Here is a 27,939-nt window from a genome sequence, read left to right on the forward strand (position 1 = left end):
ATTTACTGGTCAGACTCCCTGTACTGTGTCTGGACTTTCAGGACAGACTGATGCATTCAGACAGTCAGCCTGCTGTCCTGAATTCATCAGCACAGAGTCCATTTCACAGTGTTGTGACCAAATTTATTTGAGTGCTTTGCTACTGATTTGTTAGAGGAAAACTCAATTAAGCTACAGGAAACGTTGTGCTATCCGGCACCGACGGGACCGAGCTGTTGCCGTTCCCTCAAAACTGCCGGACACACCAGCGTTAATGTTGAAGCATACAGAGCTTTTCATCTCCGTATCTGACAACAAACACTGTTGCTTAGCAACAGCTTCTAAACAGTCGGCCCGTACCTTGAAAGCGTCTCTGTAGCTTAGCAACAGCTTCAGAGAGACTTTGCAGAGCCTGACTGTTGAAAAAAAAAAGCCACGAGAAGAAAAAAAGCCACGAGAAGAAAAAAACCTAACAAAACGGCTCCTGATTTTTGCCGGTGGTTCGAGCTTGCCGGACACTTAGCCCCCGGATAACACACAGTTTCCTGTAATCCGTTTTAATTTTCAATGCTCCAAATTCATGGCCTCAAATTGCCTCCACCAATGACAAACGTGTAACTTCCAGTATTTCACCCTAGTGTGTTATAGTTCAAAAATTCTTCAGACACACCCTGTCTTTGGTAGGATATTATTTACCACCTGGTTTTTCATAGTTCAAGTGGACAAAGTATGAAAAGTTCATGCATCAAACATTATACTTCCTTGAAATTCTAGTTGCAGCACTCCAGTATTTCTACTCCTGATGTGTCTATGCTTTGTGGTGTTGTGGGCTGCTTAGGCACAGACCAGATACAAACTTTAAATCAATGTTGTATCGAACATTGCTTAGACCACACTTGGAGTACCGTGCACAGTTCTGGTCTTCATATTATAAAAAGGATATGGAGGCACTGGAGAAGGTGCACTATAGATTTTACTAGGATGATACCAGAGCTGAGAGGTTATAGCTATCAGGAAAGATTGAACAGGCTGCGGCTCCTTCCTCTGGAAAAGAGAAGACTGAGGGATGACCTGATCAGGGCCCTTTAAGATTATGAAAGAGTTTGATAGGGTAGCCGTAGAGAAAATGTTTTCACTTGCGGTCGAGACTAGAACTAGGGGCCATAAATATAAGATTGTCACTAATAAATCCAGTAAGGAGTTCAGGAGAAACTTCTTTACCTAGAGAGCGTTGAGGATGTGGACCTTTCTACTGCAGGGAGTAGTTGAGGCGACTAGCATAGATGCATTTAAAGGGAAATTTAGATAACTACATGAGGGAGAAAGGAATAGGAGGTTATGTTGATGGGGTGAGATGAGGAAGGGTTGGAGGAGGCTCGTGTGGAGCATGAACACTGGCATGGACCAGTTGGGCTGAATGGCCTGTTTCTGTTCTGTAAATACAACGTAATACTACTTATGTAATGTAACCTTCCTGCATCTTCAGTTAGAAGGGTGTGAGTTCAAGCTCCACTGCAGGACTTGAGCACATAAATCTAGGCTGACACTTCAGTGCAGTTCTGAGACCGTGCTGCACTGTTGGAGGTGCTGTCTTTTGGTTGCGACATTAAACCGAGCCAGTTAAGGTGGTACTATTCAAAGAGGAAAGGAGTTCTCCCGGTGCCCTGGCCAACATTTATCCTTCAACCAACACCACCATAACCAGTAAACTGGGCACTTATCTTGTTGCTGCTTGTGGGACCTTGCTGTCCGCAAATTGGCTGTTGTGTTTGCCTACATACAGGAAACTTTCTGGTATCCGGGACCGAGCTGGTGCCGTTAGATCAAAACTGCCGTAGAAACCAACGCTAATGTTAAAACATACGGAGCTCAGAGCTCCGTGTGAAGCAACAAACCCTGTTGCTTAGCTTCAAAACAGTCGGCGCAGCTTGCAAGCGTCTAGCTGAAGCTGTTGCTTAGCTACAGAGACGCTTGCAGAGCCAGGACTGGAGAAAAGAAGCAACGAAAAGAAAAAGAAATGATCTGAACTGACTCCTGAATTTTGCCGGTAGATAGAGCTTTCCGAACATTTAACCTCCGGATAAACGAAAGTTTCCTGTAACAGCTTCAAAAGTAATTCATTGTCTGTGAAGCACTTTGGGGCATTCTGATGACATGAAAAGCTATATAAATGCAAATGTGTTTTAATTTTCTTCCATTCATTTGCATATAGCTCAAGTCTCCAATACTAACAGACCTTGGTGTTTGGATTTAGGATTCATCCACCAATGGGGTAACAGCATTAAGAACCGCTTTTTGCAAACCTCCAGGCCCACAAAAATTGGAAGGTACAAACCAGCAAGTATGAAATACAGCCACAAATAGAACCAAGTTACCTGGGATTTGTGGGCTGGATAGCTGGGGCTCGCAGACTGCAAGTGGGCCATTGTTTGGACACCCCTGGCTGCTGCGTTGTGTTTTCTACTGCAGTTTGGCCCACTGCCTTTTTATTTCTGGCCCTCTTGTAGCTTCAAGAAATTGCTGTACATGTTCCTACAACAGTGGCGAACTCTGTCCTGGCATAATAAAGCAGGTGATTGGCTGACATTGTCACATAATGTCCTATGAAAAAATCATTCCATCTCAATCAGCCCTAACATTGCTCTGTAGAATTTGAATAGCGTTCAGCAAAACGCAAATTGAACTTCTAATAGGGTTTGTCTATCTTTCATCCTTTGTTTTTGGGCTGGTAGAAAGGATATAGATAGAAAGGTTTGAACGAGGCATACCAAACTGGCTGTCGTGCCGTTCACACTGCACAGCTGCGGATACCTGAAGGTGCTTCACCAGGGTTGCTCGGCGACGTCATGCATCTGGTTGGGACTTGGGAAAGTTTTCCTGAGTGTATGCTAGATTACAGACTTTCAATTGAATTAGTGCTGTGCAGTCTTTATTGTCCTTTGTGACAATTTTAAACTTAAAACGGTGCTGTAGTAACTCCCTATTTTATGTACAATGAGGATTCTTTGGATAGGTACAAATGGGGCTTGTGGAGTTTAAGGGAAACTTCAGGATAAGGCTAAAAGTGGGCCTTGTCCTTCTGTTTTTGGCTCATCCAAAGGTGCCCTTGGCTTATCTGTTTCAAAAGTTGCTGTAAGGTGGGTGTCCTTCCAAATGGACTTTACTTTCCAAGCACACAAACCTGATGCTGCATCATTTGAGCCTTGCAGGACCCTCTGCTCAGCATTTTCAGTGAGCAGCGGGGGGGGGGGGTCCACTGGTGGCCCAAGTAATGTCATATTTTCACAGCCCAGCAATGGAAATACAAAGATGGAAATCCAGATTGAGATGCCAGGCACCTCATCGTTTTTTTTTTAACACGAGTCTCGGGGAATGCATTTGTCGCTGAATAACATAGGATGAGGCAATCTTAGCTTGGAGTATTCCATTAACTGAACTTTGCCCCATTTGTTAGAGGCTGTCCATAAACTAGTCATTTTTGCCAGTATGCATAAAGCACTCCAAGGGGAGGGTGTTAATGTTCCATAATGTTTTATTTTGAATCTGCACTTTTTAGGCAGAGGGAATAGAAAAGAGGGGGAAGTACTTTGTACATATGCAAAAGTCTGACTTTTTTGCTGTGAGATTGAAAGAACACCGGGAACACTTACAATCCTTTCTCTGGGTACATAATATGGGCAAATCGGTGTATATGTAATTTGAATAGCAATAGGTCAAGAAATTATGGTGTAGTTGTGTGTTATGTTGTATAGTGTGGTACATTGGGCTGAATTTATGAAGCTTCACAGGCCACCTACATTTTTGCTTTTCAGCAATCCTCTACCATGAGACAGTTATCTATTCAGCGATCACTTTTAATGACGATTGCATCTCCTTTTATGGCAAATCCAACTACTTGTTTAATCCTGAGCCACTTTATCTCTTAAAGGGGGGGTAGATTTGCATTGTTGAGGATGTAACCAGAAATTTAAAGAAACGCCCATGACTCAAAGTTGACCAGGTGACTGGACCAATGAATGTGCTAAGCTCCTTTTTAACTGACTGCTGGAGTGTTTGTGTCCAAATGTGTGGGGGCATGATCCTTCTTTTAACTTTTGCAGGAGAGAACTGGTGTAAAAATGATCATGATTCAGGATGGGCCGCTTCCCACAGGTGCAGACAAACCGCTGAGGATTACAGGAGATCCTTATAAAGTACAGGTGAGTTGACCTCCATGTACCTAAAGTTGAGATAATGAAAGCTGATTAGTGCATGGTTTCCTTGTCCTTTACAGGAAACTTTCGATTTACCGGAAATCTCGGTTAACCGGCAAAATTCAGGAGTAGGTTTTACTTCATATTGTACTTGCCTTCCTCCATCTGTTGCTGTGCAAGGGTGTGGCTGCAGCTGTTGCTAAGCTACAGAGACACTTGCAACTTGTGGCCATTGTTCTGCAATTGTTGCTAAGCAACAGGGTTTGTTGCTTTATACGGAGCTGTCAGCTCTCCGTATCTTTTACTATAGCGTTCGGTTATCCGGAATTTTTGATGAACCGGCGTCCCGTCGGTGCCGGATTAAAAAAAGTTTCCTGTATCCCAGTGTACCTTGGTATGCTGCACATCAAAATTGCGTTTACCTAATTCAACGCTGAAGTCCTTGTGTGCAAGTGTTCAAGGGCACACTGACTTTGTTTTCATCAACAACGATGCCATTTTTAACTTGCTCGCCATTTCACCATGTCCGTGTTGGCTTTGCTTTACACTTGGTAAAATGGGAAACTGCAAATTCTGTGTCTTCGGTTCTGGGGAATAGGCACAATTTTTCATTGAAATGAACACAATTGCAGAGACTGCAAATCTGAAATAGGTACAGAATGCTGGACCTAGGTCATTCAACAGCTGGCGAGAGGGCTTGGATCCGTCAGAGTAAATATGAATTTTCTATTCTCAAATTAGATCTGGAAATGATTGCAAATTATTTTGCACGGAACTTTCCCTCATTTTCTGCTCTTTTTTTAGGCCCTCCATTCCCCCAACCCCTACCTGACTCTCTACATACATATCAGATGCTGTGGGTACATATCCATGCACGCAGGCACAAAGGTCCCCTGACGAGAGTACGGGGAGATATGCTTCCGGTCCCCCTCGATTCCACAGCCTGGTGGGGCTACCAGCAATGTTTTTTTTTAATTCATTGATGGGATGTGGGCGTCGCTGGCTAGGCCTGCATTTAGTGCCCATCCCTAATTGCCCTTGAGAAGATGGTGGTGAGCTGCCTTGAACCGCTGCAGTCCATATGGTGTAGGTACACCCACAATGCTGTTAGGAAGGGAGTTCCAGGATTTTGGCCCAGCGACAGTGAAGGAACGGTGATACAGGTCCAAGTCAGGATGGTGTGTGACTTGGAGGGGAACTTGTAGGTGGTGATGTTCCCATGCGTCTGCTGCCCTTGTCCTTCTAAGTGGTAGAGGTCGCGGGTTTGGAAGGTGCTGTTGAAGGAGCTTTGGCGAGTTGCTGCAGTGCATCTTGTAGATGGTACACACTGCAGCCACAGTGCGCCGGTGGTGGAGGGAGTGAATGTTTAAGGTGGTGGATGGAGTGCCAATCAAGCGGGCTGCTTTATCCTGAATGGTGTCGAGCTTCTTGAGTGTTGTTGGAGCTGCACTCATCCAGGCAAGTGGAGAGTATTCCATCACACTCCTGACTTGTGCCTTGTAGATGGTGGAAAGGCTTTGGGGAGTCAGGAGGTGAGACACTCGCTGCAGAATTCCCAGCCTCTGGCCTGCTCTTGTAGCCACAGTATTTATATGGCTGGTCCAGTTCAGTTTCTGATCAATGGTAACCTCCAGGATGTTGATAGTGGGGGATTCAGCGATGGTAATGCCATTGAATGTCAAGGGGAGATGGTTATAGAGTCTCGCTTGTTGGAGATGGTCATTGCCTGGCACTTGTGTGGTGCGAATGTTACTTGCCACTTGTCAGCCCAAGTCTGAATGTTGTCCAGGTCTTGCTGCATATGGACACGGACTGCGTCAGTATCTGACGAGTCTCGAATGGTGCTGAACAGTGTGCAATCATCAGCGAACATCCCCACTTCTGACCTTATGATGGAGGGAAGGTCATTGATGAAACAGCTGAAGATGGTTGGGCCTAGGACACTGCCCTGAGGAACTCCTGCAGTGATGCCATGTGATTGAGATGAATGACCTCCAACAACCACAGCCAACTTCCTTTGTGCTAGGTATGATTCCAGCCAATGGAGAGGATTCCCATTGACTTCAGTTTTGCTAGGGCTCCTTGATGCCACACTCGATCAAATGCTGCCTTGATGTCAAGGGCAGTCATGCTCACGTCACCTCTTGAGTTCAGCTCTTTTGTCCATGTTTGGACCACGGCTATAATGAGGTCAGGAGCTGAGTGGCCCTGGCGGAACCCAAACTGGGCGTCAGTTAGCAGGTTATTGCTGAGTAAGTGCCACTAATATTTTTTGGGTGCGTGGTCCCTTTAACTGGCTGCGCGGTTTCTTGCATTGAAAAGCCGGTGAGCGGCCTGCACGGGACCTCCAGACCGCTGCGTGGCCGCACAGCTTAGTGGGAACGTTGGCTATTGGGTACATAGAACATCTCAATGTTACTGGAAGAAACAGCCTATTTGGCCAATCGGCTCTGTGCTGGAGTTTTTTCTAGACGTGAACCAACTAGTCTAATCCCACTCTCCTCCTTGCTTCCATTTACCCTGTAATATTCCTCTTTTTCAAGCAACTGTCAAGAATTGATGGACTCTGCTTCAACAACGGTTTATGGCAGGCAATTTCACATTCTATCCATCCTGTGAAGAAATTATTTTTCACCTCCCTTTTAATTACTTTTATGGTCATCTTAAATTTGTGCCCTCTTAGTCTCGCCAACCTGTGGAAACAATCTATCAGTACCTTATCATAACCTTTGAAGACCTTGAAATCAGATCACCCCTTCTAGTGCAAAAAGGCCTCATTTCTAGTCTCTCTTCACAGCTACAATGGGGTGCCCAGAACAGAGTACAATGCTGCAATTGCAGCCTAACTAAGGTCTTGTACAAGTTCATTGGTTCCTTGCATTTGTATTCTATGCCTGTAGATTAACAAAGACAGGAATTTTGTTTACTTTTTTTGTCTGGCCTTATCTACTTGTGCTGACGCTGTTAATGACCTGTGTATGGGTACACAAAGGTCCCTCCACTCCATTTAAAACTTAACCATTTCAGGAGTGTTTTGTTTCTTCCAAAATGTATTAATTCACATTTCTCTATATTGAATGCACCTGCCTTCTGTTTATCTGTCTTGCTTCTCTGTGTTCTGCTGTATTCCAGAATCCTATTTGCAGTTTACCATACCACCCCAATTTGGTGTCGTCTGCAAATTTCGATGTTCCCTCAACTCCTAAGCATAGATCATTTATGTATATAGAAAATATGAGTGACACCCCCCCCCCCCCCCCCCCCCAACCACCGACACTTACCCCTGTGGAATACTGCTCACTGCATCTTTTTTGGTCATGAAACTTCTGTTCTCCACCTACTCTGCCTGCCTGCCTGCCAGTGATCTCTCTATCCAAGGTCACCATGTTCTTTTTCATGCCATGTGCCATTATCTTTGCCGTAGGTCGCTAGATATTTGAATGAGGAATGCCATTCAGCCCATCTTAATTCACCCATCCAGAAAGACCCAATTCCTCCATTGTGGTATCTTGAATGATTCTGGGCTCTTCGGCTCCGCTATTCTATTGGGAGTCCAGTGCATGTATTATTTACTTTGCGTGAGGAACTATCTCTGATTCCAGTCCTGTTTGCTTTTTACTAACTTGAACTGGCGTCTCCTCTTCTTACTCTTGCAATATAGTTTGTAATTTTTTACAGTTTTATAAACTTATGATATCACCCCTCAGACGCCTCCTGAAAAGCCCCAAGTTTCTCTCGACTTTCCTCATAAATCAGACCTCTGGCACTGTTGTTCATCCCCATGGCTCTTCTATGCTGCCTCCTGTACTTGAATATATCTCTCGTTTTCTTTTGACCAAAACTGGACACCATACAAAAGGTCTGGTCTGACCAGAGCGCTGCACAGTTTATATCTTCTGTTTTTAATTCCCATTACTAATCTACGATTCTATTTGCCCATTTTTTTCTTCCATTTGATCTGGGCAAGATTTTTAAAAAATAATTTGCTTGTCTTTCCAGTCCTTGTCCGTAACTTTTTTGCCTTTTCTATTCTTACATTGAACCCAATTGCATTGTGATCATAGTTGCCCAAATGTTTGCCGACCTTTAGGAACCCTATTGGCTCCACTTCATTATCTCGAACCAGGTCAAGAAGTGCTTCCTTCCTGTTGAAGCAACATACTGACTGAAAGAAGTGCTGAACACACTGCAGAAACCTCCCCCTTTCACCACAAGTATTTTCTTTACCTGTCCTTTTTTTTGAGAATTAAAATCTCCTACCTTTATGACTCTAATCTGCCTGCTAATTTTGACCTCCATTTCCATTCCACTAGTCAAGTCTATAATATACTCCCAGCAATGTGACCGGATCCTTTGCTATTCTGCTGCTCAATCCAAAGTTGTTCTATTTTGGGCCACTTCTCTATTTAAATCCTTGCACCCTAGTGTTATGAAATATTTTCTCGAATACTGCGGTCCCTCCCTTTTTTTCCTTCCCTACCCCTCCTGAAAGTTTGATACCCTAGAATATTTAATTGCCAATTCTGATTCAGGGCAGCTGTGTTTCGCCTACTGTTCTTCTGTCATGATCGTGAGCAACGTGGCTTGCTTGCTGCTCCCCTTGGAGTACTCTGCTTGGAATCTGCTCTGACAACTAAGATCAAAAACTTTGTATGTTTTGCAGGGGAGCAAAAGTACTGCACTTTGAGCTGATTTCAGTGACTGTTGCCAGCACTGAAAATGCTGGCAACCTACACTGAGAGCTCCCATGTACTCTTCATAGCTTGACAGTTCTGCCTTTATTTAACTTTGAAAAGGTAAAGAATTTCATTTTTGCAGCCAAGCATGGTAGACGGTCTTGAAAGCTGCAATGAATGTTTGCTCAAAATGATTTTTTTTTACGTGCAGGGTGTTTGTGCAAATGATTGACCATCTACTCCAATAACCTTGTTTGTTTCCACCCCCCTCCCCTTCTGCCTTTCCTTCCCACCCCCAGCAAGCTAAAGAGATGGTCTTGGAAATAATCAGAGATAAAGATCAAGGTGACTTCAGGCGGAATGAATTTGGTTCCAGAATGGGAGGAAATAGTGTAGATGTAAGTACTGGATTAATTGTGTGTGTTGAAGTTCTAATAGACTTTAATGTTTTCAAATGATTTTTGGGCTGACTTTCATTCCATTGCAGCTGCATTGCATCATACACCATGAAACACCCTTTACTTGTATTATTAGTTATGAAAGCTGTTTTACCTTTCATGCCAGTAAATTTATTCAAGGTTTGAACAGCCAGGTTATACTCGCTGCGCGCACACACACTCTAGGAAGTCTGGTTGCAGTACCTATGTTAGCAGGAGTGACCATGATTCACACCTCAGATGCCTGTTAATTATTACCATGGCACATTGTTGAAACACATTTAGGATACATACTTTGGATTATCCCCATATCCATAGGGGTTGGCCATTTAGAACTGAGATGAGAAATTTCTTCACTCAAATGATTGTGAATCTTTGGAATTCTCTACCCCAGAGGGCCTGTGGATGCTCAGTTGTTGAGTATATTCCAGACAGCGATAGATAGATTTTTGGATACTAAGGGATCCAAGGGATAGGGGGAATAGTGCGGAAAGGTGAAGTTGAGGTAGAAGATCAGCCATGATCATATTGAATGGCGGAGCAGGCTCGATGGCCTGCTCCTATTCCTTATGTTCTTAAATGCACTGGAAAACAGCTGGTTCTCTCCCATACTTTGATCAATCCAGATCCTATTAACTATGGTTTAACCGTTGGAGACGTTTTTGTACGATATATTTATCAGCCCAGTCTTGTTAATTCCCCGATGGCTCCTGGGAGTATTCAGTAAGTAGCTAAACTATCCAAACCTGGAAGGTCCAAGATGCAATTCCTGGTCTGTGTTGAGGAGCTAGTCTCAGTCGCCAGTAGAGGCATTAATAGCACCTTGGGATAAGGAGTGGGACACGGCCAGGGTTCCTGTTCCTGACCACTATCCGGTGGCCCATGCTAGAAGTGGATGTCAGGTGAGGACAGAATCGGGCGTGGTTGGCATGCCCCATGGTTGAACAATCTGGCAACACGCATTACTGACATGAATAATGATCATGTGAGAAAATTACCTGACCACCCCTGCGTCCATGGAACTGTAACCCAGCAAGGAGTCTATTCCTTCAGGATGGAAGTGGAGAAGGTTTCTGATGGAGCTAAACAAAATCCTACAAACGAAAAATGTTAGACTCTTGTTTTGCAGATCTAGCATATTTGAATGGTTGTGTCCGGGTTAATTGTTACTCAAGTTCCACAAAAAAAAGTAAATTGATGAGTTGATCTGTCAAAAGGCAACTGGTTTGGTGGGGTTAAAAGCCTCGTCATCCCCCTAATTGGAGTAAGTAGGTTGACGTTGATGTGTTGTGCTAAACATTTGTAAAGACCAACTTACAAGAGTATATGTGGAATTAAAACGTTCTCTTTTTCCCAGGTTGCTGTACCTAGGTTTGCTGTTGGTATTGTAATAGGAAGAAATGGTGAAATGATCAAAAAGATTCAAAATGATGCTGGTGTCAGGATTCAGTTTAAACCAGGTAAGGAGCCAGCGCTTGGTTTGCGAGCAGGGCAATTTGCGAAAGGGATCCATTCAGTTTGGATTTTAGTACAGCTCTTACTGTAGTTTGTAAAATTACTTGCACCTTTTGAGTGGTCACCTATTAAGAAAAAAGACACTTCCCTAATTTTCCTTTGCTGCCCAGCTCTCTGCAACTCCGAAGATTCCTGCTCCCTTACCCATATTCTTCGAACTTGTGCGATTTGGAGCCAGATGCTCATGGGTAAATGTGATTAATCAGCAAGTGAAGTGGTCACTCCAAAATAATATTTGGCTAATCGTTCTACCACAACTGGTTACCAATACTTCACCTACTGTTAAATAGTTAAAAATGATCTTCAGATAAAACCCAAGTGTTTTACTGCTGAATGTTCTTCACCGTTCAAATGGATATTAGTACACTGTACTGAAAATGGCAGCCATGCAGTTGTCTTTATTAAAAAAAAAAAAAAAAATGAACACTTCCTACATTTGGCTTCACTGACAGCACTGAAGTTGGGTCACTCATTCAAAGAGCAGGCGCAGGCATGATGGGCCGAATGCCGCGCCTCTCTCTGCTGTATCCTTCTAAATTGAAGGATTTCCAGATGCAGATTGAATAATTTGCGTAATTGCATTGAGCTAACTGAGTCTGGCCTGACAAAGTAGCTCCGCAAAGTCCATTTCGGAGTTTACTGGAAACATGAGTTGGGTTTAAAACAAATCCTCCAGCCACGATGCCTGCAGGGCTAAGGGGCAGGATTAAAAAGATGGCCTTAAAATTCAGTTTGTGAGGGCCTTCCAAAATAATCCTGCCTGACTTGAGCAGCAGCAAAACAAAACCTCCAATTACCTTTAATTACGAGTGATGGTCATTTCAAGTTTTCGCCCTTTTTTGTTTTCCCAACCATGCCTGGGATTTACCTCTCACCCCATGCAGTTGACGGACACCTAACACGGCGAACATTTAAATCACTGCATAGGTCAGCAATTGTGAGTCAGAAGGCTGATATTTGGTCAAGTTGGTGTTGACGGAGCTTCATTAGTTGTACCACACTGCTTTGCATTCCAGTCATTTTAGAAGGTTTTTAAGATAGTTGTCTAGTTCGTCAAAGAGATCGTTTATTAATGTAACTGCTGCCAGCTGTTCATTGCCAGTTAGCTGTTGGTTTATAACTGTATTTGCTGGGGAAAATTATTAAACTTTATTAAAAGGGTCCTAATGGTGACATTTTTCTGGCCAAGTTGTATCTTCAGTGAGTTTGATTGAGATATTCAGGTTGTCCTGTGCTGCAAAAATAGCAGGCTATTTCATTCACTATGCGGGGAAACCAGTCTACCCATTGCAATTTGTTGACTTTTGGGTCACTATTTCCTTTTCTGTTTTTTTTTTCCCCCAGTTTTCTTCCAAAGGTATCGCTTCCTGCTCAGGTTAGGCTCTATGGGCACTGGGAGCCATCAGTATGTCACTCAGGTGGCCGTTCTTTTTGGATGAACTGTTGGCAGGCTATTTGACTCTGGTGGGTGTCACTGCCAAGCGTGATCCTGCCCTCCCCATGAGTCACCAGATGAGCAGCAATGCTGCCTGAATTAATTGTCTCCCTTTTGAGATGCTGCCCATCAATTCAAATGAAATATTTGAGTAATTGGCTCAGGAAGAGTTAAAGCTCTCAGACTGTAAACCATATCGTGGCTCTCTGCCCATCATTAATGGGATTTCACTTGGCATTTCTCTGTCCACCTCCAGTCTTTTTAAGTGACGTGTTGAGCCGTCAGAAGGAAGTGTGCATCTCTCACCAGCCTGTTTCTTCTTCCAGATGATGGTGTTATGCCAGACAGAATTGCTCAGGTGATGGGACCTCCAGATAGGTGTCAACATGCTGCTCATATGATTAATGAACTTATTCACACTGCCCAGGTGAGGAAGTAAATGCTTTTGTTGTACAAAAAAAAGTACCTAGGCGTGGAGTTTCCGCTTATTTCTGCTAGTTATATCCGGGCGGAATCAGACGCACCAGAATAAAAGATCGGGGAATTTCAAAGACGAGTTATGCCCAAAATCATTGACGCTCGTGTTTTCCGTAATCTTTTATGCTGATTCAAGATTCAATTCACCGGAATCAGACCCCACCCACAAAACTGGCCACCCCCCCCCCAACCCCCGGGTCAAAATTGCGAGGTTGCGCTGATTCGGGAAGGATCTTCAAATTGCGCTCACTTTCTTAGGCACACAAGCACTAATAGGCATGTTTTAAATGTTTTTTTATCTCCAAAATTCAATTTACTAAGAAACTGACTTGTGTACACCAATGAAATTATTAAATGGTTCAGTAGGTTTTTTTTTAAAGTAATTTTTAGTGATTTTTAAATCTGGTTACTCACAGCTGGACATCCTTATTAAAACTCCTTATTTTTTAGTGCTAAGCCCATTTTCTGCTGTATTACTAAAACTGCACCAGGTTACCCCTCACAAATATATCAAGGAATACTTTTTAATGGAAAGAAAAAAAAAAGGAACGATTACATCCTATTACGCTGCATGATCACGTTGGTTCATGGAAGATTTTATATGTTTGTGATTATGTAAATGAATTTTAGTGGTAGCATGAAGCGTAACCTAACCAGTGCCATTTCAAACACATTTTGCGTGCAATTTCCCGATTACGCTCAAGGCGGAAACTTGAACCATAATATTTAGTTTAGTAAATCTATTGATTGCTATATTCTTGTTTAATAGTCATTTTGTTTAGTTTTACCTCAATCGTATTCTTCTCCCTTCCTTCCCCACCTAGATTTCTTCCCTTCTGAAGGTACGGGCGCACGCTGGGATAGGATTCCATGGGCACCTCACCCAAGGGACTATCCTTCATATATGAGCCTTAGACACCTTAAGTGTTGGCCAACTAATTCAAAAGGCCTCAGTGCTTAATATTTTGTTTGTTCGCTGTTGCTGCTGATTGCTGTTGGCATATCTGCCTGGTTTTAAGGGAAACTTTACTGTAAACACACAAGGCCCAGTGTGTTATTGATCTTTTTAGTGTAGATTTAAGAGAAATCCCTATGCTGCAACCAACTCTGCTTCTCAAATTGCCCTAAAATTTGTAATTAAAGGAATAATGTCAAATCAAAGCATGATATAAAATTAAGGACAGAATATATAGCTTTAAAATGGGGACTGAATGAGGTTGGCAGGAATTATTCCCTGCCCTCTAAACCCTGATTTGCCCTGATACTTGGTCTTGACCCCGCGTTGTGCAACACCACATGAGATCTGACTAGTACATTTTTAAAATATCCTGATTGCAGGTGCCATGTTAGTGTTTAAAGCAGAGGAATGATATTCTGTCCCATTTCTCTTTGACCATTTCAGTTTGAATTACTATATTAAACTATTGTATAATTTTTGATGGAGGAATGGGACCTGTTAAAGTATCGGGAGAAATCTACTGAACCCATGAAGTAACTTGACGTGTTGCAATACTAGTTTCATTCCATTAGATGGAGCGTATTTACACAGCTCAATGATTGCTTCTATCGGAAGTAAAACAGTGCTGCAACTGGGTGGATTCTTGTAACGTTGCTATACCCATCAGTTCCTGGACTATAAAACTAATCGTCCACCCCAACATTTAAAAGAATCAGTTTTATCAATCTCTGCGCAAAAATCTTTGACACTAGGTATTCAGAGTCTCCGTGTAAATAGTAACAAAACTGTATTTGTATTTTGACTCTGCTTTAATACATATTCATTCTTTCAGGAGAGAGATGGTCAATCTGGCTTTAGCGGTCCCGGAAGAGGACGGGGTAGGGGTCGTAGTGACTGGAATCTGGGACCCCCAGGTGGAATGCAGGAGATAACATATACAATACCCGCTGATAAATGTGGCTTAGTTATTGGAAGAGGTATGATGATCTGACCGTGAATAATTGTGATGAACCTATTGGTTAACTGACGGCTTCAGATTACTGCAGTAGTTACTACATAACTATAGAAAGTTATGACAGATCGAAAGAAAACTAGAAATGGTAGAGCAGAGATTTTTACTGGGAGGGGGACGGGACACATTTTTGGTAGGCGAGGGTTAAAACTTAGCATTGACATCTGTTCATTAATTTGGCATATGTTGGTTGGAAAGATTAGTAGTGTTTCTTGGATTGTTCCATTGGTACTGTAACTGTTATAGAAAGGTATGAAGTATTTTTATTTTTTTCAAATATACAATGTGTCCATATTATTTATATATTCAAGTTTCTTACCATGCTGGAGGCTTGTCATTCCAGGTCTCCTTGCCTCCAAACTGCTCCAGTGATCTCGCTGATGGGCCTAGTCCTGGAGTAACTCCATTTTATTTGGGGCCATCACTTTGAGAAAAGCTATTTTCTTAGTGAGCTCGCTTCAGATTTTAGGAAAGACTTCAATTGCTTAATAGATTACTGTATTTGGGAACGCCATGATATTGCCCAATCGTTGGAGCACAATTCCTTCAGAACTCTGGGAGGAAAGTTATCGGAGCTAGGAGGCTTGTCTAGCATGAGCTTCAACAACCTCCCCAATATGTCCTTCCGATTTTAAAAATGTTCTATCTACATTCACCTTTAAATTGTACCCCAATTCTGGCATTTCACCCCCAATTTCCTTTGTGCACACTGTTGCAAAGTAATGGTTAAGTACTTCAGCAATTTCTCTCTCTTCGGCCACCACTTTCCCATTTGTCATTTTTTAGTGGGCCAATCCCTCTCTGCACCTTTTATTTACCCCTGACATACTTGAATGCTTTATTGTTCTGCTTTATGTTTCCCTTGTCATCCCTTTGTAGCCCTCATCAGTTTCTTGGCATTCCTCAGCCTGTCTTCATAGATTTCCTTATCCTATTCCTTTCCTGAACAATAAAAACATTTGTACCCCTTGTACATAAAAACATTTGTACCCCTAATGCCTATCACAACTTTGTCAGTAAACCAAACTGGTCTTGCTCTTTTATTCTATCCCTGACCTATTTCAGGGATATATTTCTTTTGCATTTTTTTTAAACTGTCCCTTTGAGACTTCCACTTTCCTTCCTCATCTTTTTCTTTATGTATCCCTTCCCATTTTACTATTCCCCTGTATGTTCTCATATGCCTAAAATCAGGTGTTTTTTAGTTTGGAGTATTTCTCCACAGAGAGCACGTGCATGCTGAAGAACTGGTGGTCAAACATTTGCTTTAGTGTCAACATTTTATCCTGCATCACTGTGCATGGAGTGGAAATGCTGTGCAGTCCTCTAAGGATTAAACTGTTTATGCAGTTTTCTCTTGAGAACTGCAGCAGCATTTCCATTCCAGTTTGTACAGTGATGGGGGATAAAAAAAAATTCCACTACAAACCGAAGCGTTTTAGAGTCAACACTTTTCACTGTCGTGTATTTCCAACTGCTTTGATGGGGTGGGTTATATTGGAGTTCTTCCAGGCTAACTCTGATAGCCAGCTGCTAGCTGTACCCTGCGGAGATTCTCGCCACTTGAATTCTTGTCCCCACAGAGCAGATTGACTCGGGCCAGGATCTGTTGATGTTTGGGGTCAGACCATTGCCATGTGATGTTTCTTTTAATTCCATGCTTTGAACTGCTTGTATTTTAATAAATGGGAAATATTTGTTCTACCAGAAAGGCTAATATATGGAGGTCTCAGGCACATAGTGACCGATGTCACTGAGTTACATTTAAACAAAAGTAAGAGCCAGCAAGATAGACTGTATTCTTACCAACCCATTCCCCAATTGTGTGATTTCCTTCCTTCCCCCCACCCACCTGTCGTTGATATAAGTGCAAATGAGCGACCTACTGCCTCTGAAAACTTGCTAGGAGAGACAAAGCAGTGGACTGGAGAATTACTTTTCTGCCACTTGTGCCTTCGCTTTTCCCCTGTCCCCCTTCCTGGGGTGGAGAAATCCTCACCCTGCACTTCTCGATTCCTCTCACGTCGAGACCTCAACAGTGTAGGAATTCACAGCCACGTACCTCTCTGCCGCCTTGTGTCAGTGGTGCTCTAGTTCCTTGTACCTTTTTAATAGAACCAGATTAATGAGCAAGCGTCGTTTCCCCCCCCCCTCCCCTCTGTTCACAGACTAGGTTTAACTTCCTTTCGAAATGCCAGATTTTGGTGTGCAGCAGGCATTGCTCATGCACTGGAACATCGTGGCTGCATTCTTGCTACAGAATCTGCGAACGTGTAGCTGGCCTGTGAAAATTGGCCTGTTCCAATCCATAATTTGCCCCTTCACTGGGGCTTCTGGCATCTTCCCGATGCAGCTCCAGGAACTGAACTCTGCTGCACATTGTGGGTCGAATTTGAGACATCCAGCATTCCATCCCGAGCAGCAGCATTATTAGGAGCTGGGAATGTTTGACAGCAAATGTGGGGGGGGGTGGGGGGGGGGGGGGGGCGGGGAAGAGAATTGAATCTGTGAACTGGAGGAGGAGGGCAACAATATCGGCTTGAATTGGGGTGGGAAGAATGCAGGTGTGAATTGGAAATGGGCCTGTAAACTGGGAATGTGGGGGGGAGGGAATACCAGCATGAACTGGAATGGTCTCCCAGATAGAGCAGTGGTGGTGAAATACCCACAATCACTTACAATTCTTCAGAGAATGATGGGGAATCGCTGCAGTTTGTGCCTTGATCTTCTACAATTTCCCAGTGGCCTGCCCCAGTATGTGCGCTTCCAGTAGTATAGTCTGAAGGTATTGATGCTGCAGAATCCGTTCTGGTTGTATTACGGGGCAATTGGGCCGATTCAGTAACGCAACAGAAATTGCTTGTGCACAATTTTAGACTTTTTATTTTCTGGTCACGGGAGCCACCCTGGTGGTTAGAAAGGCGGGTGCAGGCTAGTGAAAGGAAATACCACTGCTGGTCTGTGCAGCAGGCTGAGCAAAAACAGCCTGCAGGAGGCCGGGAAAGATGAGTTTGCCCTGCCGGTGGTGGCATTTGTACTGCCGCTGGGGCAGGAATGCATAATCGGGCTGCAACGAAATTCACCTCCAAGCGGCCTTTGTGCTTCTTGAGGTGATGTTTCAGCTTCCTTTGTCTTGCGGTGCTGTCACTAAAGTTGGAGCTGGTGTCGGGACGGCAGTGCATGTTGAATTCCGCATTATACTAGAAGTGAGTGGCGTGGCACTTGTGCTCCCTGTGCTGTGGCTGCTCTGTTTGCTTTACTCCATGTTTATTGCCTGTGATGGTGAAGCACAAATTGCTAAAGGTCCAGTGAAAATGAAATTCCAGTTCGAACCATTTTGTGTCTTCACTCTTGTAGTCTGCTGTCCACCAAAAGTGTAACTGAAGAAATCCACTTTCTCCTGTGCATTTTGCCTCCTGTGCTCTATGGATGTTCAGTATTGTCACTAGTTTTCTTTTTAATGGCCCAGAAATTCGGGTCGGGGGCTTCCCGCGGGTGCAAGCCCCCGACCTGCACTTACCTTGCGTGCCGGCCGTTGACCTGTAGGGTCCCGTGGAATTCCGATCCGGGGCCTGGTTCAGCTGCCGGCGCGCAGTGCTTGCGTATCCCAGGGGCGCAGTTAGTTTGATGCGTCCCCTGGGATCACGTGGGCCATGGGCAGCCAATCGGAGCAGGGAATGCTCCATTCATAAGTCTGACAGGAAGTGCTGTCAAGACTTATAAATACTACGGCCCCAAAATAGCACTAAACCTTCAAATAAATTTTTTAAAAATCACATTTTTTAAATAAACTATAAATTTCATGAAATAACTATTTTAAACAATAATTTAAATTTTTGAAAAAAATAATTTTATATTCTAACGGGGCTAAAAATAAACTTACCTTGCTTTAAAGTATTTAAAAATAATAAACCTGTGGAAAAAATGTTTCAATTTTAATGAATTCACCACTTACCTTGTAAAAAGCAGGCCTTACACCTGCTTTTTACATTTCTAACTTCTGCAGGCTTACGTTCCCGGAGAAACCTGTATAAAAAAATGTTTAAAAAAAACTAAGTTTGATGCGCACGCGCGTTCGACCGCTGAACCCCTTCGTTCAGAGGAACAGACGTGCCGGTTTCCCGCGCATGCGCAGTGCATGCAGGAAACCTGCACTTCCATCGGGCCTACGGGTGAGTACCCCGTGCGTACTCACCCGTGGAGACCCGAAGTTCTGGGCCAATAAAGTGTTATTTGAGAGCACGTGGAATTTTGGTGCTGTCTACTTTACAACTTTTTTTTTTCTTTTTAAGTCTAGTCATGCAATTTTTGCCCTTCCAGATTTTTGCGTCGAAGTAAGCAAGTTACTTAGATTGTATAATGAGCAATAACTAGACGACACAAGTGCCGCATTCACAAGTTTAAAGATTAGAACCCTCTCCCAATACATAATGGGTATGTGGAGCAGACTCCCAGCGGAGGTAGTTGATTCTGGGAGCAGACTCCCAGCGGAGGTAGTTGATTCTGGGAGCAGACTCCCAGCGGAGGTAGTTGATTCTGGGAGCAGACTCCCAGCGGAGGTAGTTGATTCTGGGAGCAGACTCCCAGCGGAGGTAGTTGATTCTGGGAGCAGACTCCCAGCGGAGGTAGTTGATTCTGGGAGCAGACTCCCAGCGGAGGTAGTTGATTCTGGGAGCAGACTCCCAGCGGAGGTAGTTGATTCTGGGTTGACCAACACCTTTAAAGAAATGTTGGCTCGATGATTGTTGAAGTGGAATTGATGATTATAGAGATACTAACAGCACCGTTTGTATTTTTTTTCTTCTTGGGAGGAACTTGGTGTTTTTTAAAGTAGGAACAGCAGGTGATGTTGGTTGTCGAGGTTCAGTCCATGATAGAATAATTACATAGGCCCTGGAAGAAGTGTGCTTCTTGGCCTGAATGGCGCTTTCTCACTCTGGATTTGGTGTTTGGAGAGATAATTTTGTGCTGTATAATGCACCTAAGCTACCTGATAATGGGAGTGGTGGGAGCAGATTGAGGTGATGCTTTAAGAATGTCAAACATCATTAAAGCATGTTGGTCATTTATGATTTTCTCTAGCTTACTGTTACCAGTAGACTAAATGAGCCTGGTGACAATACTGGATTTCAAGCGTGTTCTGGGCAGATTCAAGATTAAGTGGAGACCTCTTGAGGGGTGTGGACAAATGCATGACATATGATACTGAATGGGTAGCTCACAAAGCTAAGTAAAGTTACAGGTGGAGTGATTAGCAAAAACTGACCCCCTCATTCAAAAATTACACTGGCACCTTTTATAAGGGCCATGTTGCATTCTATTTTTCATTAACTAGGTTTAAAGTCTCAACAGTTCTAACAATATGTCTAAAGCTATCCTAACCAAACCGTTCTTGCTGTTTTAATTTTGTTATATGCACTACATACGTTAAAATGTTCAGCATTTATCGTTGATGTCCAATGTGTGAAACTAGCGATTCAAAGCTTAGCCTTTTTAATTTACAGCAAGAGGGTAAAACACAAAGTGGCTAGAAAGGAGTCGCTTCAGAAATGTAAAAGGCATATTTTCCCTTTGTAAAGTCTGAGATCTTTGAAGCCTCTTTTTTTGGAGAGTTAAACTTCATAGGACTCCTTTACATTTTCATGAAGAGAATAATGAAGTGGCTTAAATTTCTGACACAACCCTTGACCTGTTTTAACTAAACTAATGATGGCTGAATGGAGCTGTTTTTAAGATGAAACGTGACTGAGATCACCCAAAATTGGTTCTCTTCTCTCTTTCTCTCTTTTCCACCCCCCCCTCAAAACCACAAACCCACATTAAAAAAAGACCAGTTCATTTGACTATATTGTGGTTGTGAGAACAGGGGCGGGTGAAGAAGCACACGCTTTGAAAACCCAGCGCTTCATTGTGCACATCCACGGCTTAACGTGAGTTACAATATGCTGAAGCTAATGTGACATTAATTGTTGGTGGTTGAGGTTTCGGTTCATGATCTTGTGTGAATCTCCCCTCACCCCCCCGTCCCTCTTTGGAGGGAGTGCAATTGAAATCTGACTGCATAACCAATGTTTCATGGGTCCTTTCAGGATCACTCTATCTCCCAGTCTCTAAAGTTGATGTCCGGCATTGCCTTTTCAGTGGCTCTGACCAGCTGAAAGAATTCTGAAAAGGCGACGAGGCAATAGAAACGTCAAGTGCTTTCTGTGTTGGGTGAAGGCAGGAGCTAGAAGATAAATCGTTACCTCTCTTTGCCATATTACCATGATAAAAAAAAAATTGATGGATAATTCTCTAGTGCTGGGCAGTGTCACTGCTGTCTTTTTAGTGGTTTGATTAATTGCTTTACAATTTTCATCAAGTACCATTGCAGTCGGTTTCACATTGCACCCCTGTCAGGCGGAAGAATAGACTGACTGTTGAACGTGTCTGTGACTGGCCACCAAGCGTCTTGTGCGTGACCTCCCCCAGTGGGTGCATTAACCACCAAGGGCATCCCTTTGGACACACTGGAGGAGGGGGACGGAGTGAGAGAAGCAGTCAGAGCAAGCGCACACAACTCAACAAGTAATTGATGTTAGGACATAAACATTAGATTTTAATCAGCGTGCGGGTTTGAAAAGGCTTTGAGCTCAGATTGTTCGGTGAATAAAGCAGTGAAGAGAAGGCGTAAATTGGCTACATCTAGGAAGGCCACGCTTTAATTGATTTTGTAGGGGGAATAGCATCGTTTTTTTTTAGTTCCTTGGCTTCCATATGTTTAACAGGTACTGTCCCTGCTGTCTACAAACATTACAAAAGGATGCAATTAAAAAGGCACTTTCCACAGTAACTGTTTGGGGGAGGGTAAGAATTGCACTATGAGAGAAATCTTTGTGAATGAACTTCTTTAGCACATGAATATCAATTTAGTAATTGCTAACAGGCTTTTTACAGCCTATTAAATTTTATAGGATGCATTTTGTTTTCCTGAATACAAAGTTTAAGATTAACCATAAGGCAGGGTTATTTTTTTGCAGTATGGAGCAAACATGAAAAAAATTCTCTTTTTCCAAATTAAACACAGCACATTAGACCCTTCTTCGAGTTTTTTTTAAAAACTTGCTGTAGTTGCAGGCTGTTTGAATTCTATGCTTTGAATCGTTAAGTGCCTCCAGCTTGATTGAGTCTGCTGACAGCGTTCGACATATATTGCAGTATCATGTTTCTGAATTTTGTGGTGGTGTTGTCAACCCCACAGGTTACAGCATTAATAAAGTTAGCACCATTGTTCATTGAGGTTTTTGCTTGGGCCCTTGCAATTGCTGTTGTAAGTCAAATGTCCTGACCCGATTTTTTTTTTTTTGTCACAGGAATTGTTGACATGAGAGCTCGCTCTGGTCACACAAATTTGCCGTTCTGACTGCTCATCCTTCTTTAATGATTGCCTGTGATTAATGCTGTCTTTTATATAAAAAAAAAAGTATTCTCAAAAGATGTAATCGCATTTTTTCCCCATTATATCTGCACATTTGTCCTGTACTGTTGGGCATTTTCCACTAGTTGTTTGTGGTGGTGTTGCTGTTAATTTCTGCTTGTGGGTTTAGTGAGTAATTTAGGTTGTCGGGATTTCCAACAAGAACATGGTCCATGTGTCAAATGTTAAAACTTGCTTAATTGTTTTTTGCCATCAATTGCCGTCTTTTCTCTCTGCCCAATTCTCCACCAAATTAACTAAGAAAAATACATTTGAAATCCTAACTCTGCATAATGAGATATGTACAATTAGTAAAGAACAGCTGGACTTGCTTTTACCAGATTGGTGTCTTCTGACAGAATGCTGTTTATCTGGAAAGGACATCCAACTATTGTGTTTTGATCAGTTTAGAGAACTTGGGCATTTTTGATGACTATTAAGCAAAGAGAAAAGGTATTTGTTCAGATATAATGGCTGCCTCCCATCAGGCTGAGCTACAGCCAATCTTCTCATCTGCATTACATTTGAAATATTCAGAATTGTCCAAGTGCTAACTAAAGTTGGTACATCCGCTGCACATCACATAGTTGCTTGTGCGTGAACTACAAAGGGTTCAAATGAGCTGACCAGAACAGGACAAGCAATGTTCAGGTGCTTTATGCAGATCAGGTTCTGGGGAGATGAGGTTGGAGCCTTTAAACCTTGGTTAGTTAACGAATGCTCTCTTTTTCTACATTGGAACTTTCTACAAAGTTATTTTTCTTTTTGTGCTTCCTGAACCCTTCTCCATTCCCCAGTGGAATGGCAAGCAATCTGCTCTTAGGCCTGTGCTGTGCTTGATTTGGTTGCTGGGAGATGCGTTAATGAACCAGGTGGCCTCCCTCCTCACCATCCCACCTCCCAACTTGGAGTTGCAGGTGTCAGCCTCGGTGTTTGTTTGATGTAGTGCATTGTAGAAGCTTCACTGCCTCGTTGAGATTTGTGAAGTTTCAGGGTTTATTCATGTTTTTGGGAGTTGTAGTTTGCATGTGATGCATTTTGTGGAATTGCCTTGTGGTCTTTGAGACCATGTTCCCAGGGCTGAAGGTCAAGGCTGGTTGTCTAGCCAATGACCACATTTAGCAACAGTGTGACATTGGATTGTAGGGCTTTTTTTTTTTAAAAGGCTCTTTACTCTTTTTAGGGTATCCGAGGCATGGATCAACTGAAGCTGAAAATGTTTCTAAATTGCGTTTTAATGTCAATAAAGCCAACCGTTTTGCAGATAGAGATGCTTACAACCTTTGTAGTACAACTCAACTCAATGATCAATTCTGCTGCTTCGGTAGGGTGAGGGGTCAATTTTTCATTGACATCCTCTTGGTCTCTGCTTCTGGTCTGTCATCTCAAACGTACTAAAGTGGCTATTTAATATCTCTCTCGCTGATGCAAAAGCAGTTTGCCAATGTATGCTCGAGGAACAACACCTCATCTTCCGATTAGGCACTTTGCAGCCTTCCGGACACTATCGAGTTCAACAATTTCAGATCATAACCTCGGCTCCTATTACATTTTTATATATTTTTTGGTTTGTGCCTTTTCCTTTTTTTCTCTCCCACATGGTAGCTGTCTTTCATTCTGCCAGCGCATTTCACACTTCATCGAGAGCCATCCTTTGTCTCTTTACCTGTCCTATTACCATCTCGTCTCGCCTTGAATGTCTCTTCACCTCCCACAGAACTTCCCTTTTGTTCTTTCATCCCCTCCCCCATTTCCCAGCCCCCATACCAGCTTTTCAATCTGTTTCATTTCCTGCTTTTTCTCTCAGTTCTGACGAAGGGTTTCAACCTGAAACGTTGACTGTTTCTCTCTCCACGGATGTTGCCTGGCCTGCTGAGTTTTTCCAGCGTTTTCTGCTGTTATTTCAGATTTCCAGCCTCCGCAGTATTTTGCTATCGTTGCCAATGTATATGACTGTTTCTCACAGTCTTCCAAGATCTAGTCCGGCAGCTGTCTTATCTTTAACCTCGTCCATATCTCCACGAAAGTACATCAAGTTTGTTAGTCTTCAACAGTCTGAAGCAATAATACCTTTGCGAACTTGGTCAAGCTTTTCAGTATGCCGTCTTGAACAGTCAAGTTTAACCATTCTGTGTTTGATCCTTTGTTAATACTTTCAACCAAATTCTACTCTAGTCGCAAGCAATCCAGAGTTTCTAGCCCATCCTGTTAGTTTTCCTTAAAACTGATATTAAAAGTCCAGAATCCATCAAGATGAATCGGTGCACACTTCATAACATAAGAAATAGGAGCAGGAGTTGGCCATTTGGCCCTTCGAGCCTGCTCCACCATTCAATACGATCATGGCTGATCTTCTACCTCATCTCCATTTTCCTGCACTATCCTCGCATCCCTTAATTCCCTTAATATCCAAAAATCTATTGATCTCTGTCTTGAATATACTCAATGACTGAGCCTCCACAGCCCTCTGGGGTAGAGAATTCCAAAGATTCACCACCCTCTGAGTGAAGAAATTTCTCCTCATCTCAGTCCTAAATGGCTGACCCCTTATCGTGAGACTGTGACCCCTGGTTCTAGACTCTCCAGCCAGGGGAAACATCCTCCCTGCATCTACCCTGCCAAGCCCTGTAAGAATTTTGTATGTTTCAATGAGATCACCAATCATTCTTCTAAACTCTAGAGAATATAGGCCTAGTCTACTGCAACTAAGCTTCACATGGAGACTTTTCACAAACTGCCTCAACATCTGCATCTGTCAATGGGGTAGTTCATGTTCGATGAACCAGTGACTTCAGTTATCTACATTGTCGAGTGGTTTGAGGATGCCTGTCGCGCATATAATAATTCAATTAATTGTATTCTGGAAAGAACTCTATAGTTAAATCTGTTCTGAGGGCACTTTAACATTTCCATCTTCTTCTTCAGGTGGAGAGACCATCAAAAGCATTAACCAGCAAACAGGAGCACATGTAGAACTACAGAGAAACCCACCACCAAATTCTGACCCTAATATCCGAATATTCATCATCCGTGGAGCTCTACAACAGATCGAGCATGCTAGACAGTTAATAGAAGAAAAAATCAATGGGGTGAGTTTTGAGTTTTTCACTGCCACCTAAATGTCCCATTTCTTTCACCCCAACCTTTGTTTTACAGATTAGCTATTGGTTCCGAAACTTCATCTAAAAACAACTATCCCAGACCCTGGCCAGTGCTGTTGTAAATCGCACGTGTGTGCATGCGTGCATCATAGGGAGTTCTAACTGTATAGTGAATAAGGGGATTAAAATTGAAAGATTCTATGGAACGTCTTGTTAAAATGATGGTGCTTGTGTAATCCATCTGAAGGACTCCAGGTTCTTGGGTGTCAGCCTTGGTTCAATGGTAGCACGCTCACATCTGATGCAGAAGGGAGTGTGTTCAAACCCCACTCGAGATTTGAGCACACAATCTAGGCTGACACTTCAGTGCAGTACTGAGTGAGCGCTGTCTTTCGGATGAGACATTAAACCAAGACCGCATCTTCCCTGTCAGGTGGGCATAAAAGATCTCTCATCTCTATTCGAAGAAGAGCAGGGGAGTTCTGCCGGTGTCCTAGCCGACATTTTATCCCGCAACCAACACCTAAAATGATTGTGGTCATTGAGGTGTGTGGGACCTTGCTGTGTGCAAATTGTTTGCTGTTCCTACATTACAATAGTGACAGCATTTCAAAATAAAATACCTCATCTAGTAAAGCGCTTCCGACATCCTGAGGTTGTGAACAGTGCTGTATAAATTCAAGTTCGTTCTTTCTCTCTCTTAGCTTAAATGTTTTTTGTGCACTTTTAGGGTCCAGGACCTGGTGGCCCTGGAGGATTTAACACAAGCCCTTATAGCCAAGGACCACCTGGACACCATCAAAAGTAAGAGTCATAATTGTGCAGTATTTGCATTTTATCCTTGGATGATTGTTTTCACTTGGTTTCATTCAGTGGAATCGATGTTCACTTAATGTTCGTACTCCTTGTTGAGCTGACGAGTGTTTGCTTTGGAATGGAAGCTGTAATATGTCAGGCCAGCTTACCAGTACCCCTCGGCACTTTCTTTCTGATGTGTCCCACACGTTGGTTTGTTTAATTTCTTTGGGGTGGGGCTTTAACAATGTGTGTTTAATATCATGTTTCAGGGTATTGAGTTTGTTGGTCAGCCAGCTCTCTGATGCATGTGGAAGCTCATTACCATGTTTTGAGTCTCCAAACTAAACTACTGAGAAATCCTTGACTGATGCTGGGTGCACACACTCTCTGCCTTTAGGGACACGTTCCACTTAAGTCCAGACAGCATAGGCACAGGTTGGCAAGACCAACAGCTTAGGTACCCCAAGAGTACACAGTTTAGCAACCTAAACCAACGACACTTCCCAGAACAGATGACTATAACTTTACCACTGATTGTTTGACTAGGAATGTCTACTACTCTCTTTCTCTCTCTTTCCCCCCCCCCCCCCCCAACCTTTCCCCTCCAAGTCCAAAGATGTGCAGGTTAGGTTGATTGGCTATGATAAATTGACCCTTAGTGTTAGGGGGATTAAATACGTGGGGTTACGGGGATCGGGTGGGATATGTGTCGGTGCAGGCGCGATGGGCCGAAATGGCCTCTATCTGCACTGTGGGGTTTCTGTGATTTCTGTGATTTCTGAAGTCGTTGTCATGAATCAGACTTGCTGGTTTGTCAGCAGTCCCTGGCGTGCTGCAGACCTGCCTGGTTCGGGTATCGATGCCAGGTCTGCCATGGAAAGTTACCTCAATTTCTAATTTTCGGTTCCCAGCAGTGTCATCTTGGAACCGACACCCTAGTTTACCCCCCCCCCCCCCCCCCCCCCAAACATCACTCTCAAAGAATAGATAGCGGATACCAGGACCAATGTAGAAATGATATAATTCTATCGGACTACAGCTTGTTTTAAATTTGTTTGTGCTCATTTATCCTTTTTCAAACATAGCGGTCCTCCACAAGCCTTTATGACACAGGGATGGGGAAGTACGTACCAACCTTGGCAGCAACAAGGGCAGCAAGATCCAAGTGAGTGTCTGATTTGTTTACATCTAGCAGCAGCTGTATTTTCTTATCACCCTTTGACCCTTTACCAGCACATTGTAGTATTGGTTGGGTGTTAAGTTTGGTTTCCATTTATTCCAGTGCTTCATTAAAGGCCTGGTACAGCGGAGGCTTTTCATCACCCTTCCCGGAGTGTATAAAGGGACATGCTGCACAGGCTGCTATTGAAATTCAACAGGCTGAGCAAGATCTTTCTATTCACCCATTCAGCATGTTAAGTTGCACTACACACAGTTCCTGTAAGTGCAAAATTTGCTTGTATCATCCATCTCAGCCAGTCTTTACCATAGTCAGATTCATTCTAATTATTTCCCAATTTATTCTAATTCGCCCAAATTTATTTTACTACTTCTAATTGGCTGGTTCCAACATCCACTCCAGTTGTGGCAGACCACAGACTAGTTAAAACAGACTGAACAATTGAACAGCTCCGAGCTGTAGGAGAGTTTAAACGTTTTATACAATTATTCTTGCAATCGTAGTGGTTTGCATATTCTCTCCACCCAGCTCTCTCTCTCACAGATGCAAAACAATGTCAAAATACCGCTTCAGCTCCTCTTTCCAAGAACATGCCAGCTCCACACTGTCCAAGATTGTAATTTGACCTGTCAGCCAAACAAACCCAGCAGTCTACATATGACAGGTGAGCAGGGCAGGAAAAGACCACCAGGTCTACTCCATTCAGTCAGCGGTGCAACCTC

The 27,939-nt window shown here is 43.1% G+C and overlaps 1 protein-coding gene across 7 annotated transcripts in view; it reads left to right on the forward strand.

The window, feature by feature from the left end:
- fubp3 (far upstream element (FUSE) binding protein 3) overlaps positions 1–27,939 on the forward strand; it is a 117,409-nt gene that overhangs the window by 56,590 nt on the left and 32,880 nt on the right. For all 7 annotated transcript variants that reach the window (XM_085965451.1, XM_085965450.1, XM_085965453.1 and 4 more), the window contains exons 8-15: positions 4,080–4,178; positions 9,148–9,246; positions 10,643–10,745; positions 12,562–12,662; positions 14,503–14,647; positions 25,064–25,227; positions 25,970–26,043; positions 27,123–27,202. In XM_085965451.1, coding sequence (XP_085821577.1) covers positions 4,080–4,178; positions 9,148–9,246; positions 10,643–10,745; positions 12,562–12,662; positions 14,503–14,647; positions 25,064–25,227; positions 25,970–26,043; positions 27,123–27,202 — 865 coding nt within the window. The remainder of the gene's footprint in view (positions 1–4,079; positions 4,179–9,147; positions 9,247–10,642; positions 10,746–12,561; positions 12,663–14,502; positions 14,648–25,063; positions 25,228–25,969; positions 26,044–27,122; positions 27,203–27,939) is intronic.

The sequence above is a fragment of the Somniosus microcephalus genome, chromosome 23, assembly GCF_052327205.1.
Source record: "Somniosus microcephalus isolate GS21.2 chromosome 23, FLI_Smic_1.0, whole genome shotgun sequence".
NCBI lineage: Eukaryota > Metazoa > Chordata > Chondrichthyes > Squaliformes > Somniosidae > Somniosus > Somniosus microcephalus.